The sequence below is a fragment of the Pleurodeles waltl genome, chromosome 5 (assembly GCF_031143425.1).
Source record: "Pleurodeles waltl isolate 20211129_DDA chromosome 5, aPleWal1.hap1.20221129, whole genome shotgun sequence".
In the NCBI taxonomy this organism is placed as follows: Eukaryota; Metazoa; Chordata; class Amphibia; order Caudata; family Salamandridae; genus Pleurodeles; species Pleurodeles waltl.
The window spans coordinates 140,280,169-140,295,758 of NC_090444.1; the positions used below are offsets into that span (position 1 = coordinate 140,280,169).

The 15,590-nt window shown below is 42.5% G+C and overlaps 1 protein-coding gene across 1 annotated transcript in view; it reads left to right on the forward strand.

Moving 5' to 3' along the window:
- LOC138297008 (calpain-13-like) overlaps positions 1 to 15,590 on the forward strand; it is a 511,734-nt gene that overhangs the window by 98,069 nt on the left and 398,075 nt on the right. The window contains exon 5 of the mRNA XM_069236526.1: positions 12,220 to 12,353. Coding sequence (XP_069092627.1) covers positions 12,220 to 12,353 — 134 coding nt within the window. The remainder of the gene's footprint in view (positions 1 to 12,219; positions 12,354 to 15,590) is intronic.

Sequence of the window (15,590 nt, forward strand, 5' to 3'; positions counted from 1 at the left end):
TATAAGCAGTACTTAATCAAACAACACTCAGAGGGTGCTAAAGCAGTCGCCCTATTAGCTTGGCTTGTTAAACCCCCAAAACAACAAACAGTCATAGTTGAAATTGAAGAAATCCCAGGTAAAAGCGTTTATAACCAAAAAGAGATAAATGATAGCTTTACTAAATACTATACAACATTATATGCGCCTCCCACCGAAATACTAAATATCTCCCAGATGCGGGATTTAGAGGAACTCGCCCTCCCCAACCTGGATACTGAGGAGAGTTCGGCCCTAGCAGCACCAATATCGATCGCAGAAATCAAACCGCGATCCAAAGCATGGCAAAGGGCAAGGTCCTGGGAGCAGATGGACTCCCTTTGGAGTTCTATCACCTATACCAAGATCTATTAGCCCCACATCTGTGCACACTATACGCAGAAGCATGGAACAACAATAACCTACCTCAATCCACTAACGAAGCCATTATGATACCCCTACTGAAACCTGACAGGCCTCCTACTGATGTCTGCTCTTACCGCTCATTATCCATGCTTAACATAGATTACAAAATGTTAAGCCGGATACTGGCTAATAGACTCCTTCCTCATATGCCTTCATTGATTCACCAAGACCAATCAGGCTTCATCCCACAGCGTATTACGGCTCAAAATATTAGGCGGCTAGTATCAGTTCTCCACTCCATACCCCTGACAATGTCAGAAGCGGCGATTATATCAGTGGACATCGAGAAGGACTTCGACAGCCTGAGATGGGAATATTTAGAGCAGGCTATGCTAAAGCTGGGACTAGGTGAGGGATTTGTCAGATGGACAAAACTTCTGTACACTAATCCCACTGCGAGGGTGCATACAGGCAATACTATATCTGACCTTTTCCAGGTTTGTAGGGGCACCAGACAGGGTTGTCCATTGTCACCCCTTCTCTTTGCAGTAGCAGTAGAGCCCCTAGCTCAAATGGCCAGAACTGGACAGTACTTTAGGAGCATCCCAATTAACAACTGGACTCATCACATCGCCCGCTATGCAGATGACATGCTGCTTTTCCTCCGAAGCCCGGAGATAGATTTGCCAGGAGCCAGGACTATGATGGAGAACTATGGAGTAGCTTCCGGACTCCAAATCAATTGGAGGAAATCCACTATTTTTCCAATGACCGAGGGCACCACTGAACCTAACGACACAAGGGGTTTGCCCTGGTCCTCTAACACGTTTAAATACTTAGGAGTAAATATATACCACAAAAGGAAGAGTTGCTAGAAGGAAACATACACAGGGCACTCAGAGGGATTAGAGCCATTATGCGCATCTGGGAGACACTGCCCCTGACGGTCCCAGGAAGAACTACCTTGCTTAAAATGATAGTGTTGCCCAGAATGCCATATTACTTCTCCACTATCCCACTCATAATCCCGAAAGCAGTGTTCAGAAGTATAGAATCCATGACCACGAATTTTATATGGGAGTCGGAGAGGCACAGAATCGCATTACACTCCCTTCAAAGACCCACTGCAGAGGGAGGTTTAGCAGCCCCGGATCTGGAGATATATTATTGGGCAGGGCAACTACAATGGCTAGCAAAACTAATTAGCGATCCCCCAGTTGCAAAAGGACTACAAATCCCCTTAAATTGTCCACCCGAAAGAATACTGGGTATATTATTGAACCCCAGGAAGCCAAAACAACAATTACCATTGGAGTGGGGAATCGACAAGATATTGTTGGGAACAATACCTAAAACGTACCCGCACAAAAACTCCATATGTACCAGAGGCTCCCCTGACCTGCTTGAAACATATCGTAGGAAACCAAACGCTAACAGGTATCAATAAACTGGTGGCACATAATATCACAAAACTGGGAGATCTATACGGCGATGGGAAACTCCACACATATACAGAATTACAAGATCAGTTCGATCTCCCATCCGGATTATTCATTACCTATAGCGCTATCACCAGAATCACACAAAAGGCATGGGGAACGGGGACACTTGAGCCGCCGAATCATGGAGGTTGTAACCTTCTCTGCTCAATAGGGGGACAGAAGGGATTGATATCAGGAATATAAAAATCCCTACAAGATAGCATATGCTTACCTCTAAACAAACTCAAAATCAAATGGCAGACAGAGTTAGATACCACCATTGAAGAATCACAGTTGGCTAGGATCACCTTCCATATCTACTCAGTGTCCAGAAATGCCAGATTCAAGCTAATACATTTATTTATTTACCACAGGGCTTATTTAACCCCGCAAACGATAACCAAAATATACAGTACAAACGACATAGGCTGTCCCCGATGTGCCGATCCAGCGGCAGGACTTGTACACATGCTATGGAGTTGTCCCCAGCTCACTTCATACTGGGTAGAAATATTTAGGAAAATCTCTCCCTGTACTGACAGGGTGCTGTCCTTGTCCCCTATGGTGGCCCTACTGGGGGACTTTCCACGCCCCCCAGCTCTCAAAACATCTAACAGGTTCATCGACTTGGCTCTTATCCTCGCCAAAAGAGAAATCACCTCACACTGGAAAGACTCAGGGGGCCTCCAAGTAATTAGATGGCAAAACACCTTAGAAAAATGGGTGGAAATTGAGGGAGCTGTGTTATTACAAGAGGCACTACAGGGGCGGAGACCTAGAGACAATGCCACACAATGGGACATAATACTGGAGAGCATGAGGACCCCCGACGTCCCCGCCCCGGAGGATGCCTCAACCACCTCGGACTCCGAATCTGAACCTGCCTCCACGCCTATAACATAGAACTTTGCGTATGGGTGATATACTGTTTATCTCAATAGAGAATTATCAACTCAGGACCATTACACGTCGACATAAGTGCATGAATGAGGGCAGGGGGTACTGTGAATATTGTTGGGGAGTTCACTATATCAATATCACTGGCAAGTTTTAAAAACAATAAAAATATATATTTTTTAAAACCACTGTAAAGCATTTAGCACTGTATCACCTGGCAGTCGGCTTCCATTATCACATCCCCAGAACTGACTGTTGTGTGAGAAAATGTGAATATACACAATTGAGCACTAAAACAGAGTTTAAACACATATTTTACTTACTTAATGTCCCTTAATATGTAAGCACCTGCTGATATCTGTAGTATCTCTGATATCTGTTTTTGCCCTGCTCACCCCCACTTTTTGACTGATGCTGGTGGTTACTGACTATGAAAGTGCCCTGGGCCCTGCTATCCAACCCACGGCCAGTCCTGTCCTCAAAAGGTGTATGTAATTGGTATAATTCTTACTAGCCAAGACAACCTACCTGTAAATCCCTAATATATGGTAGGGAATGTAGGTTTGGAGACTCCAGCGGACTTAATGCACTTATATTGTGCACCACTATGGTGTCAGATGTCATTTTAAAGCCATGACTGCCTTCTAGGATGATTTTAAAAAATAAGCTGTGCCCAAATTCGACTTTGGATTAAAAATACTTCCAAGGTCCCAAACTGTTTTTTTATTACATGGAAGTCACCCTAAGGTCTGCCCTAGGTACCCCAAGAATAGGGTGCATTGTTATAACAAGCATTTGCAATGCACTAGGGTCTCGCATTTGTAGGAGTTACAGCTGTTTACAGTTGTAAACTCCCAACCGGATTTTTCTTGCGTAAACAAAAAAAAACAGCACTGCTACAGTTCACACTAACAAAAGTATCGGCAAAAGTGCAATTAACTGAGTAACAAGGCCAATAGTATGCGAAGCGCTGGACTTCTGCCCAGCGAGATCGCACTGCGAAAACAGAGGAAAACGTAGTCCACAAACCCAGCGAGCCTCGCATGTTTTCTGTACTTGGTCACTGCGCTCGAGGAGGGCTAACCACCGGAAAAGGCATGACGTATGCATGCCTTCCACTAATGAAAAGAAGCGGATTCTAACAGGCAAGCCAACTTGCCAATTAAAGACACTGACGTGACGTTGACAGGGCCCCTTAGCCCTTTTCTAATCCCTAAAGCGTCTCGCTAGCGATACGCATGCGCGAGCACATGCAACGCAGGCTCGACCCTAAAAAGCAGGGACAAAATTATGTTTTATATGCCCTAGCAAAGAATAAAAGCCAAAGTTGTTTTCCCTATTGTAGTGCCGCTAGCCCCATGGGCTAACATTGGAAGGTTTTGTAACAAATAAATACTATAATAATAAACTTAATCAAGTCTAACGTTTGATTAGAGCCAGCTAGACGTATCACTCAGAGTATCAAAGTAATGGTTACAATAAATCCAAGAACTTGCCAAGGTCGGATTCATTACTGCCTCAGTTTTTATCAAGATACACCTCAGCATAATATTAGGCCTGGAGAAACAGTCCCTCTGGCTCACAATATATCCTTCCCTTTCAGAGAAATCTGGTCATTGTTGACTCTCACCATCTTGGAAAGAGAATGTTGAAGGAACTCTGCCTTTTCTGCGTGGTCACCACTGACTCTTCAACCTTTTCTGGATCCAATGTATGGCTGTTATTTGGACTCTGTGCCCATGAAACTGCTATTCAGTGCCTCAACGTCTGTGCTCTGATCCAAAAATAGTGATGGTAAAATTGGTATTACCCAGCTTGTCTATTTACCTTTCCTACAAGGTCATAGTAAATGCCATAGAAAATGCACAAATGTCACAAGTGGACTGTAGTATGTATTCACACTATCCACATGAATGAAAAATGTGCGACCACTGTGCTCAGATTGGGCTGCAGTTTAAAGTCTCTACAGAAACACAACACAAATAAATCTACCTTCACCATCTAAGAACACTAATCTTCATGTATAAGACGCGACCTACGAAGTGAATTTTGTAAACCCACAGAGCAGGGTAACTAATATAGAAATGAGCAATGGTTGGGCATACACAAGAAATGTACATTCTGTATCTTAAAGACGGTATTAAAACCTATATCCTAATGCAGCGTGGATGATATGTATAGACACAATAATAAGGCAAGCATAATAGTAGCAACAAAAGCAATTCAAATATTAAAAAAATCTGCTATATTGTGTAATACATTGCATTGAATGATGGGTTCGCTCTTTGGTTACCAACCCACACACCTATGTTATAGCTGATTGCTAAGCTGTTTCACCCTCAAATGCACCTTTTTAATTTCTTTACATGGCCTCTAGCCCACATACCTTTGATGAACCAAAGGATTGTTTTTTTAGTTAGCTTCTCCACTTCGAGAGGGTCTTTCTATGTCCCAGTTATGTTGGTTCTGAGTTGGCCGGAGCTGGAACCTGTTGGCTCTGAGGAATCCATGGCCTTTGCTAGGGATGTTTTCAACACAGCGCACACGATCTTTCAATCTCCCAGGAAGCTTAACATACCTCTCTGCCTAATACCTGTCGATTCCAGGCTATGCTTTTCTGAATATTTTGAAATGGGCAAACATCATGATTCAGCATAATAATTCTGTTGCATCTTCACTAAATTCTATCCCATACTATAAATCACATGAATACATATATATGAATAAATGAATCACTATCAAACCATAATAAAGCAAAATTATATATCGTACATGTGAAATGAATACTAAATTATGAATGTGCACTCAGATCCAAGAATATACAAATATATGTAAAGCAATGGTGCAACATAAGCAGTAAACACCAAGATCACATCACTGGGAGTGTGCAGTCATGAAAATTGACCATTAAAATCTTTGCATGACTCCTAGAGGAGACACAAATCATGAACAAAATGTACTTCTACATAGTGAATGTCTCTAAGCAAAGTGTCACCAATGAAATCCTCATTGTCTCATAACCCAATATATGTTAAGTTATGTACATGTCAATTTTAGGGCTGTCTTGACAATACACCTTTCTTCAAAATTTAGTGTTCTGATATCTGGGCATATACATAGAGTACGCTTTGACTCCTTCTTAGGACAGTATTATTCCACTTTTACAGAATGCTTGCATTGCAAAGCACGAGGGACTATTTTGTATCCCCAAAATACATGGAGTCAAATTCTTAATTTCATGTATCCTTTATATGCAGAATGCAATCCTTTCTTAACTGTTTCAGGCTTTTTATATTTGTTTTCATTTTTGGCAGGCTTTTTTGAATGCTTTTCTCAGGACATGTTCCCTATTTCATCTACATCCAGAATGCTGCATGAAGCAAGCACAGGTGGTAGGAACAGGAACAGTCATTGCCAGTAGGTCCCAAACGCTGGCATATATAGAGAGCAGCCAAATTACATCCGCTACACCAACAGCGTCATTGGCATTACACACTCAGTTCCCCCTTTGCTTGGTATGGTACCAAAACATTATAACTAGAGAACACCTGACAAAAATATTTTGTCATAAATATAGCTTGCAAAAATATTGCCCTATTGGAGTTGGTAATTGAAGATCTACACCCAATGGAGCAATGTCTTTGTAAGGGTTATTTAGGCCACAATATTTATGTGAAAATTAAATAATATTATTGTTAACAATATTCATTCCTGCAACCCTGTGGTAAGCCAACCAACCTGTGCACCTGTCACAATTTAAAACAGTTGCATCCATGTGATACACTTGTGCTCCTGGCCGCATCTGTGGCTAGTTGTTTGTGATTACCTCGGCCCCTGGCCACTGACCAGGACATGGTGCAAAGTATCGCTCCTGCTCTCTGTCTCTGTTTTGACACTCATATCTCTCTTAAGTTGCCCTGTTCCCTCGGCCTTTCCTTTCACAGTGCTGTACTCAGAGCTGTTGCTTCGCATGTTTTTTGACTGATATACAAAACTAAACGCAGATTTGCCTTCAGTGACTGATTCCAAGTGTGCAATATAGGTTCGGAATCGTATTGGTTCAGTGCTTGTATGTCTGACTACAAGCGTGGTAAACGTGTGTGCATGCAACGACACCCGCGCATGTATTGAAGTGTTTTTGAATGCTCACTTTCATGGACGTCATGTAGGGGTCTCCAGGGGTCGCAGCTGGTTTCCCCTTGCGACCCCTGGCACTGCCTCAGCGACCCCTGACCTCAGAGGTGGCAAAATCATTGACATGAAAACAGGGGCAGCTCGTCCTTATGGACGTTGCTTGGGGCTCCACTTCCTTGTTTTCAATCAGTTTTTTTTTTATTACACTAATAGTGAAAATTGTATTATTCACTATTAGTGTAATAAAAAATGGAGTACAGTTCGCTGGAATATGACCCTCCTCGGTAGCCGAGGTAAGTAAAAACACTTTTAAGTGTATGTTGTGTGCGTGCTTGGGGGTGAGTGTGCTTATGTAGAGAGTGTGTGCATGAGTGAATGTGTGTTTGTGTAAGCATATGTGTGTGAGTGAAAGCAAAGTTAACTTAACAACAGAGTATTCCTCAGCCTCGTGATGTCAGCATTATTTCCTTCAGCAACGATCTCTGGTAAAGTTTTGGGTGCAGATTTTGTGCAGTTTTGGCAGCCCCCTCTGATTCACTAAATATCTATATTGTTCTGGAGTTGTGGCTACTGTAGTAGAGAACGATGGTTGCTGTTAATTTTCAGTGAGTTATTTCGTGGGAACTTATCTTCCTTTTTTCTTTAATTTGTCTCCCATCCATGCGCCCCAACATTCCTTTGACTTCTCAGTTCCCTGTGATGCTGTTTGCAAACATTGAGTTCATTACCATCCCTCTCCTGTACAGGATTGGACTGGGACAGAAAATAACTAAAAAATAAAACTGTCCCCCCATATTTGACATATGTAGCTAATAAAGTAGTTCCATGTTTGCAAATTGGGGCTGTTTTGAACGTTTAAAGACACGTTGTATAAGTATTTTACAAAGCATGGAAGACTGCACAGATGTTAGCTTGCTGCAGACAATGTTTGTTTTAATATCAGGGAAATCAACAGTAAACACCATAAAACAGGCCCACAAATAGCCAAAAAAACAGCCTACATACTGACATGTCAGATAGCCCCTCAGCAGATAGTGAGCTTTGCGATGGGGCTTTCCAGTGGGGGCCCTATCCTGCCCATGCCAAGTGCATAGGCAGTGCAGGTGGCCCCGGGGCACCCTGCACCCCGTCTCTGCCAGCCTTTACAAGGCGGTGCTACTGCCATGTAAACGCTGGTGGAGAGGGTGTTCGTAATCCTCAGGGCGGCACTGCTTGCAGCGCTGCCCTGTGGATTAAGACCGCCAGACCGTCCTGTGGAGGAGAACTGGCATTGCTGATAGTCCAACCATGGCACTACCACCGCGGTCATAATGTGGTGGTTAGACCGCCGCCAAAGTGGTTGGACCACCGCTTTGGCGGTGGTCAGACTGCCACCACAACTCTGGCGGTCAATAGACCACCAGGTTCGTAATGAGGCCCTACGTGTCTGCTTCTTCAAGTGAGTGCCACCGAGTCAGCTACTAATAGGTGTCTCCTTCACCTCAGACTTAGGTGATTAGGTGGGTTGTGTCAGAGTTGCTATTACCTCCTAGCTTGTTTCCGCTGGCTGTTGTTCTAGATTCACATTTTGTGGTTTATAGCTCCTGTGGCCATCATGCTGGTACTTATTCTAGATGATTGACATTCTCCTGTGCCCAAGGATTGGCTTGGTGACTATGCCTAGGCAGAATTATAACTATACCGGAGTAATCAGAGTAATTTTGGTAACCTCGCATTACTCTTTGATGCAGAATATCCAATAATAAAGTGATTACGCTCACTAATGGAATTAAGAGTAATTTGTGGGAACAAAATCTTACCGAACGAACACATTTAGCATGTATGAGCAGCCACTCACTATTCATGTTAGGTTTTATATGGGCTATTCCTTAGTGCAAAATTCATCCTTGCATGGCATCCATTTTGTAGAGAGGGTGCATTTTGTGCAAAGAAAATAGAGCTAAATGTCAGGAGTAAGTTTGGGGGAAATCCTATATACAAAGTGCACATTTGGCAAGCGTGATGACTGCTTGCACTCACTATTCATGTACTCTTGCATTTAGAGCTATTTTTTTGTGCAAAATCCACTCCCATTTTAATTTTGGAAACAAGGGGGCATTTGTGTACGAAGAAAATAGTGCTAATTGCAGAATTACGCTTCTCATATAATTTTGCATAACCTCATAGAATATTTAGATAATTCTGCATGATTATGCTAAACATAATTATGCAAGTTAAGACCCCGCTGAAGCACAGTAAGTTATGAACTTTATTGAGTGTTAAGACATCCCCTGCTTTGGATTTCATAACACTAACAATTTAAGTACAATTGCAGTGTTTGTCTTTTGTGTGAAAAGCTTATATTTACATCCATGCGGTCTTAACCACAGCCATCTCATGTCTCAATTGGGAGGTGAGGGGCAGTGGCAGATATATTCTGTATCTTTTCCAGTTGCCAGGTAATCTTTGGCCATGACAATTTATTACTTGAACCGTTCTGTCATTGGAGTGACAGAAATTTTGAAGAGACCTCAGCCTATTAGATTGGTTTAATTGCAGTGCATCCATCCATTCACTCACTCACTCACTCCTTTATCCAGCAAACCATTCATCCATCCATTCACTTGCTTATTTTTTCATGCACTTATCCATTCACCCATTCCTCCCAGCATTTACTTACCCTTAAACTATGCATGCATTGAGTCACTGATTCATTCATCTGTGTGCTCACTCATCCACAAAGTCCTTATACATGGATGTAGATAATCCACTTTTTATATGTGGTCACCCCCTACTTCTCACTTTTGGCTATACCCTATGTTTTTTCTGGCTTTTGAACCCTGTGCACTTTGCCCAAGCTAAGTAGCAGTAACATACCGGTGCTCCTCCTTTTAACAAATGGGCATACTTCTAATTGGGAAATTTGTATCTTGGATATAATTCCTTATAATATGATGCAAAATGTAGGGGTCACCTACTAGTGGACTGTAGCCCTATTATGCCATTGACTACAATGGCAGAGCAAACATGACATCAGACCATGACTTTAGCAGTGTAAAACTGCAATTCGACCTTTTGGAAGATACAAAACTTCCTTTTAAATATGAATACATCTTGACAATATAGGCCTAGTAGCCCCAGAAATCAAGGTGCATAGTTGGAAGTGTAAAGTTAGCAGTGCCTTACAGTGACTCGCCTAAGAGTTGTTTTGCCTATGCCAGGCCTAGCTGTCCTAAGTACAAAACAACATAACAGATCAAATTATTAATACTGCACGTGTTGAAAGATCCCAGCTAGAAACATACATAAACAACCATTTTAGTAGCTAATAAAAATCCAATTCAATTGTGAAGTTGTACTTTTATTAATTACTAAGCTAAGGTAACTGTTAGAAAGTTACCCTTTACTTACTTTAACTAAACTGACAGAAGGGTTATTAACATAAGCCTCTGCCAACTCACAGGCGGTATTTATCCTTCAATAGGTCTGATTAGGTGTGAAATGCCTCACAGGAGCAACCAAGAGCTGATCTGCATGTGCAGAGATGACTCATTTTAACACTGCAGAATATGTAGGGTGGGGACTGTGGGCATCTTTTTTAGCATTACAGTGCCAAGCCTTGTTTGAGAGTCAAATCCTGCATCACAGGTCTGCTGGATTTACATATAACACTTGATACACATTTGAAAGGGCAGGGAACGGGATGCCAAGACAATTCTTATGGATCTACTATCTTGTTGCTGAAGGACTCTCCATTTGTCTTTTCAGACTTCTGTCTCTGGGTTTGTTGTGTGAGTACAGTGGCTGCCTTTATCTGGATTTTAGTGTTAAATGTGGGTGGACCCTAGGAATTCCATAGCTCACTGCCCATACACTCCAGCCCTCAGAGCCCACATTTATTGTGGTCAAAGTCTTTTGCCATCTTGAAAATGCGCAAAGTGGGTAGAGTGGGCTCCAGGAACATTACCCCATTGGTTAGGGCGTACCCAGAAGTCAAAGCCACCCACTGGCTAGTGCCAGGCATAAATGAAGTACCTCTAGCCACCCACTTAAGAACACTTTCTGGACCCACAGAAGATCAGAAGAGGATTCGACCTGCTCTCCGCGACCTCAGAAGAGCTCTGAAGGACTGGACCTGCACTCTCTTGTACCATGGAAAAAGAAATGGACTCCAAGGTTTAGATAGCTAACCTCCTTTGTAATCTCCAGGGAGACAATAGGTTGCAAGGGGTCTTTTCCTGGATGTTCCCAGTTGACGAGTGGCAACTGGTTCTGGACCTGCTGGTTGTCCCTGCCTGACACCCTGTGAATTTCTAAGTGCCTCCCCTGAGGTCCTGGGAGGCTTTAGAAGTGTGCTCCTGTAGTCCTAGATCAGAAGAAAAAATCTTTGACCAGGATGAACCTTGTTGGCTTATTCAACCCATGCTTATTGTGGTCAGCTTCAAGTTGCACCTAGGTACCGGCCTACTGCTGCCAGTGACTATCGTTAGCACTTTGTGCTTTTTGGAACTATTTCTATTGAAAACTTTCAAAATTCATATTATTTTGGTGTACTTTTATTTGATAAATGTTACTCTATTTTTCTAATTCGTTTTTTGCATTTTATTGTTTTGAATGTTGATTGTATTACTGTTTTGGTACTGCATAAATACTTTACATATTACCCTAAGACTCTCTGCTCTGTGCCATAGCTACTAAGGGGTGAAGCTCGGGTTTCCTGTAGTGTCTTTGAGGGTTCACTCTCACAAATGGTGTGATTATCCCTTTTGGTGTGTAGTAGCCCACCCAAATTAATAATCAGATTTCTTACAATGGAGCAAACAAACGGTTAACGAAGTTTCGAGAATTGTGGGGGTGATCGATATTTCCCTATTAAAGACTAATTCAGGTGGTGATGAAAGGGTTACTGTAACATGGTAAAAATGAAAAAACAAGTTTTGTGCATTATGTGAAAAAGTAATTTATAATGAAAGTAGCAGCTAGAGAGACCTAAATACCAGTTCCATAAATCAGAAGCACTCTGAATAAAACAATGAAAATACCTCATAACTGTCATCCTAGGATGGAAATGCTGTGTTAACATTTTTACCTGGACATGCTTTATTTGTTTATTTATAGATGGTCATGGTGACTACTAGAATTTTGCAACCCAAATCTTTGAGAAATGATAAACAGCCTCACTAGACAGGAATTGATGAAGAAGAAGGAGCTTTAAAATGTATAGTTTCAATTACTGTCCCCATGATTGCATCTACGAATGCTGAATAGAGGGTAGCTTAACAAATGCTTCCAAACATAATGATTTTTTTTTCATCACTAAATTTGTGTATTTTTTATATTTTAGTTCTGGCATTTCGGAGAATGGGTGGACGTGGTTATTGATGATCAATTGCCATTCATCAACGGGAAGTACCTGTCTGTGCAGCCATGTAGTAAAAATGAATTTTGGCCATGTCTTCTTGAGAAAGCATATGCCAAGTAATTATCTATTTTGTATTCCTTCTTTATGAAAGGCATTGTAAAACTGAAGCAATCAAATTTCTTATTAAAATACAATTAATTTATAAAAAGTATTGTACTGAATTGATACCCTGTGTTCAGCCACAGAAAGGGTTCTGACAATTTCGCAAGAACTCAACAAGTATATTTGATAATGTGAGTCCTTTTGTTTGTGAGATATTTTTGAGACTTTTGTCTGTTACCCATCTATTTACAATGTGCATGTCTTGGAGCAGAGTTCATTCCGGGCTGAACGCTATATACAAACCCTCAATGCTTGCTGTTCTCTAATGCGATTCTGTATACATACTTCAATTGGTAGACTAGGGATTTTGGTCTTTGAAAGGAAGAACATGTGAATTCTGTCTCTCCTTAAAAGGTCAATATTGCTAATAAATGAAGAAGCTATTCATAGATAGGTATCAATGACAAAATGCTAGTGGGTAATAGGTAAGGGCAAGAGCCAAACAGGTCCTGTCTCTTGCCACCCCTTGATACCTCCTGTATTCTTGCATCACTTTCCATTGCTTTTCGAGAAAAGGTAAAATTACATGTTCAATTCCTAGAAAAATGTCAATGATGCCTTATTTGTAGGAGCAGTATGATATAACCGAGATGGCACACCAGCTACTGATGTTAAATTATTAAAGATGTTGGAGTAATTTGAAAAACAAAGAATACTATAAGAAATTGATTGGTTTATTAGTTGAAAGGGGCTAGAGCCCCTCTCACATAATAAATACAATCGTTGACAGGGAAACCACAAAAGTCTCCAAATAAACTTGTGCTTAACCATTTGGTAGCTTGGCACAAAAGCAGCTAGGCTTAACTTGGATGCGATGTATGAAGTATTTATGCAACGCTCATACAGTGATAAAGTGAAACCATAACTCCAGGAAAATCCCAAACCAATTTAGAAACATAGGGGGTCATTCCGACCCCGGCGGGCGGCGGGCACCGCCCGCTGGGCGGAAACCGCCCAAACACCGCCCCGCGGTCAAATGACCGCGGGGAGCATTCTGACTTTCCCGCTGGGCCGGCGGGCGATCTTCAAAAGATCTCCCGCCGGCCCAGCGGGAAAGCCCCTGCAAAGATGAAGCCGGCTCCGAATGGAGCCGGCGGATTTGCTGGGGTGCGACGGGTGCAGTTGCACCCGTCGTGATTTTCAGTGTCTGCCAAGCAGACACTGAAAATCTTAATGGGGCCCTGTTAAGAGGGCCCCTGCAGTGCCCATGCCAGTTGCATGGGCACTGCAGGGGCCCCCAGGGGCCCCACGACACCCGTTCCCGCCAGCCTCTTCCTGGTGGTGTAAACCGCCAGGAACAGGCTGGCGGGAAGGGGGTCAGAATCCCCATGGCGGCGCTGCATGCAGCGCCGCCATGGAGGATTCCCCCAGCCGCGGTCGGAATACATGATGTAGCACCGCCAGCCTGTTGGCGGTGCTACCTCCGGCCTCCACCCTGGCGGTCTATGACCGCCAGGGTCTTAATGAGGCCCATAGAGTAGAATTGAAGAAATAAAATGATGCCAGAGTGATGAAAACCCAATAAGTAGAACCAGAGTTATGAACTTCTAAAATTCTAGCTGAAAATAGCAGCAAAAAGGACAATGCACTACTTGCAGATATCTGGTTGTTCTTGACTGGGCCAAACTCACAAGTTCAGGCTGACTGCAATGAAGCATGGGTTGGATACAGGAACCAACTTTGTCCTGCTAGAAAGTTTACCTTCTTTGAGTGCAAACCCATGTGAGGATCCTCTGCTGGAGATCTGCGTTGGCAGGTGCCACAAGGAGATAATTTTTGGTGGTCTCTGGGGATTTGTGTTGGAAGGAGACGCTAGAGCCAGCCAGCTGGACAACTGCAGGGAGCCGTCTGGAAGATTGTTGTGTTCCTGTAGCTGAAACAGGAGGTCAGTCAACTAACCTGGGTTCCTGGGTTCAATGCAAAAGGTTCAGTATTCCTTCTTCAGACAACAGGGTAGTCCTTCTTCTGAATCTTCCACTAGTCTAAGAGTGTTCTGATTAGAGGTTCGGAAGGTGGCATTCTTATTCACACTGCCAGCCTGCGGGTGGAGGGATGCCCACTTTGTCTAACCTTCCCTCTTTCTGTCCAAGGGGACAAAAGAAGGCTGGCCTAGGTGAGCTGCATTTGTCAGTGCCAGGGTAAGCAGCCCTTAGAGTTCAGGAAGAGGGTGGACCCAAGCTACCCTTTGAAACTCAGAAAGGGCTGAGTACAGTCCCCTGGGCCATCCAATTTAGAAGAGAAACACCCTGTCCCATACTCAAGGCCATTTTGTTCCTATCTATGGAAGGAATATGCAAAACACCACAGGATACCATTCATAGTATTCTGACCCTGGGCAGTAGAAGAAAGCGACATTTGCTTTAGGCAGAAAGATCACAACTTTCTAAAAGTGACATTTTCAGAAGAGTACTGGAAATCCGACTTTAGCATTAAAGAGGATTTTAAATTACAATTCAAATGAGTAGAAAAAAGTATTTCTGTATTTGTTCTGAGACTGAAGTTATCACATATTAAGTGTAATAAGCCATGCCAGGGGTAGTCTATGGGAGGAATGTCCTTTCTACATGGAAAAAATGACCGTAGGAGTTTTTCACTGTCAGGGCATGTAAAACATACATATCCTTCTTTTTTAATCCCATACATCCTAGCTTTAAGGGCCTATGTTTGGGGTCACCTATAAGTATTAAAAAAGGAAGGTTAAGGCCTAACAAAAGCCTTATTCTACCAGGTTGAAGTGGCAGTTTAAAACTGCTCAACAGGTTGCAGTGGCAAGCTAGAGACATGTTTTACAAGGCTACTTTAGTGGGTGGCACAACGAGTGCTGCAGGCCCACCTTTAATTTACAGGCCCACTGTACATGTAGTACCATATACTAGGGACGTATAAATACATTTAATGTGCCAGTTATGGGCATACCAATTTTAACATGTTTCAGGTAAAACACTTTACCACTGGTAGCAGGAATAAATTACGCAGAGTCCTAAAAGCCAACAAAAACAGGTTTAGATACTAAAGCCAAAATTTGGGGTGACCATGCAGAAAGGGCCCGGTCCAACAAATAATATCACAGTATACCCTTCAGACAGTGCTTGGTTTATGTTAAATTGAAAGCAAAATTGAGCTATGACTGAATGGAAATTAGCCATTTGAGAAATATTTGAACGCTTTGATATGCACATGTTTAATAATAA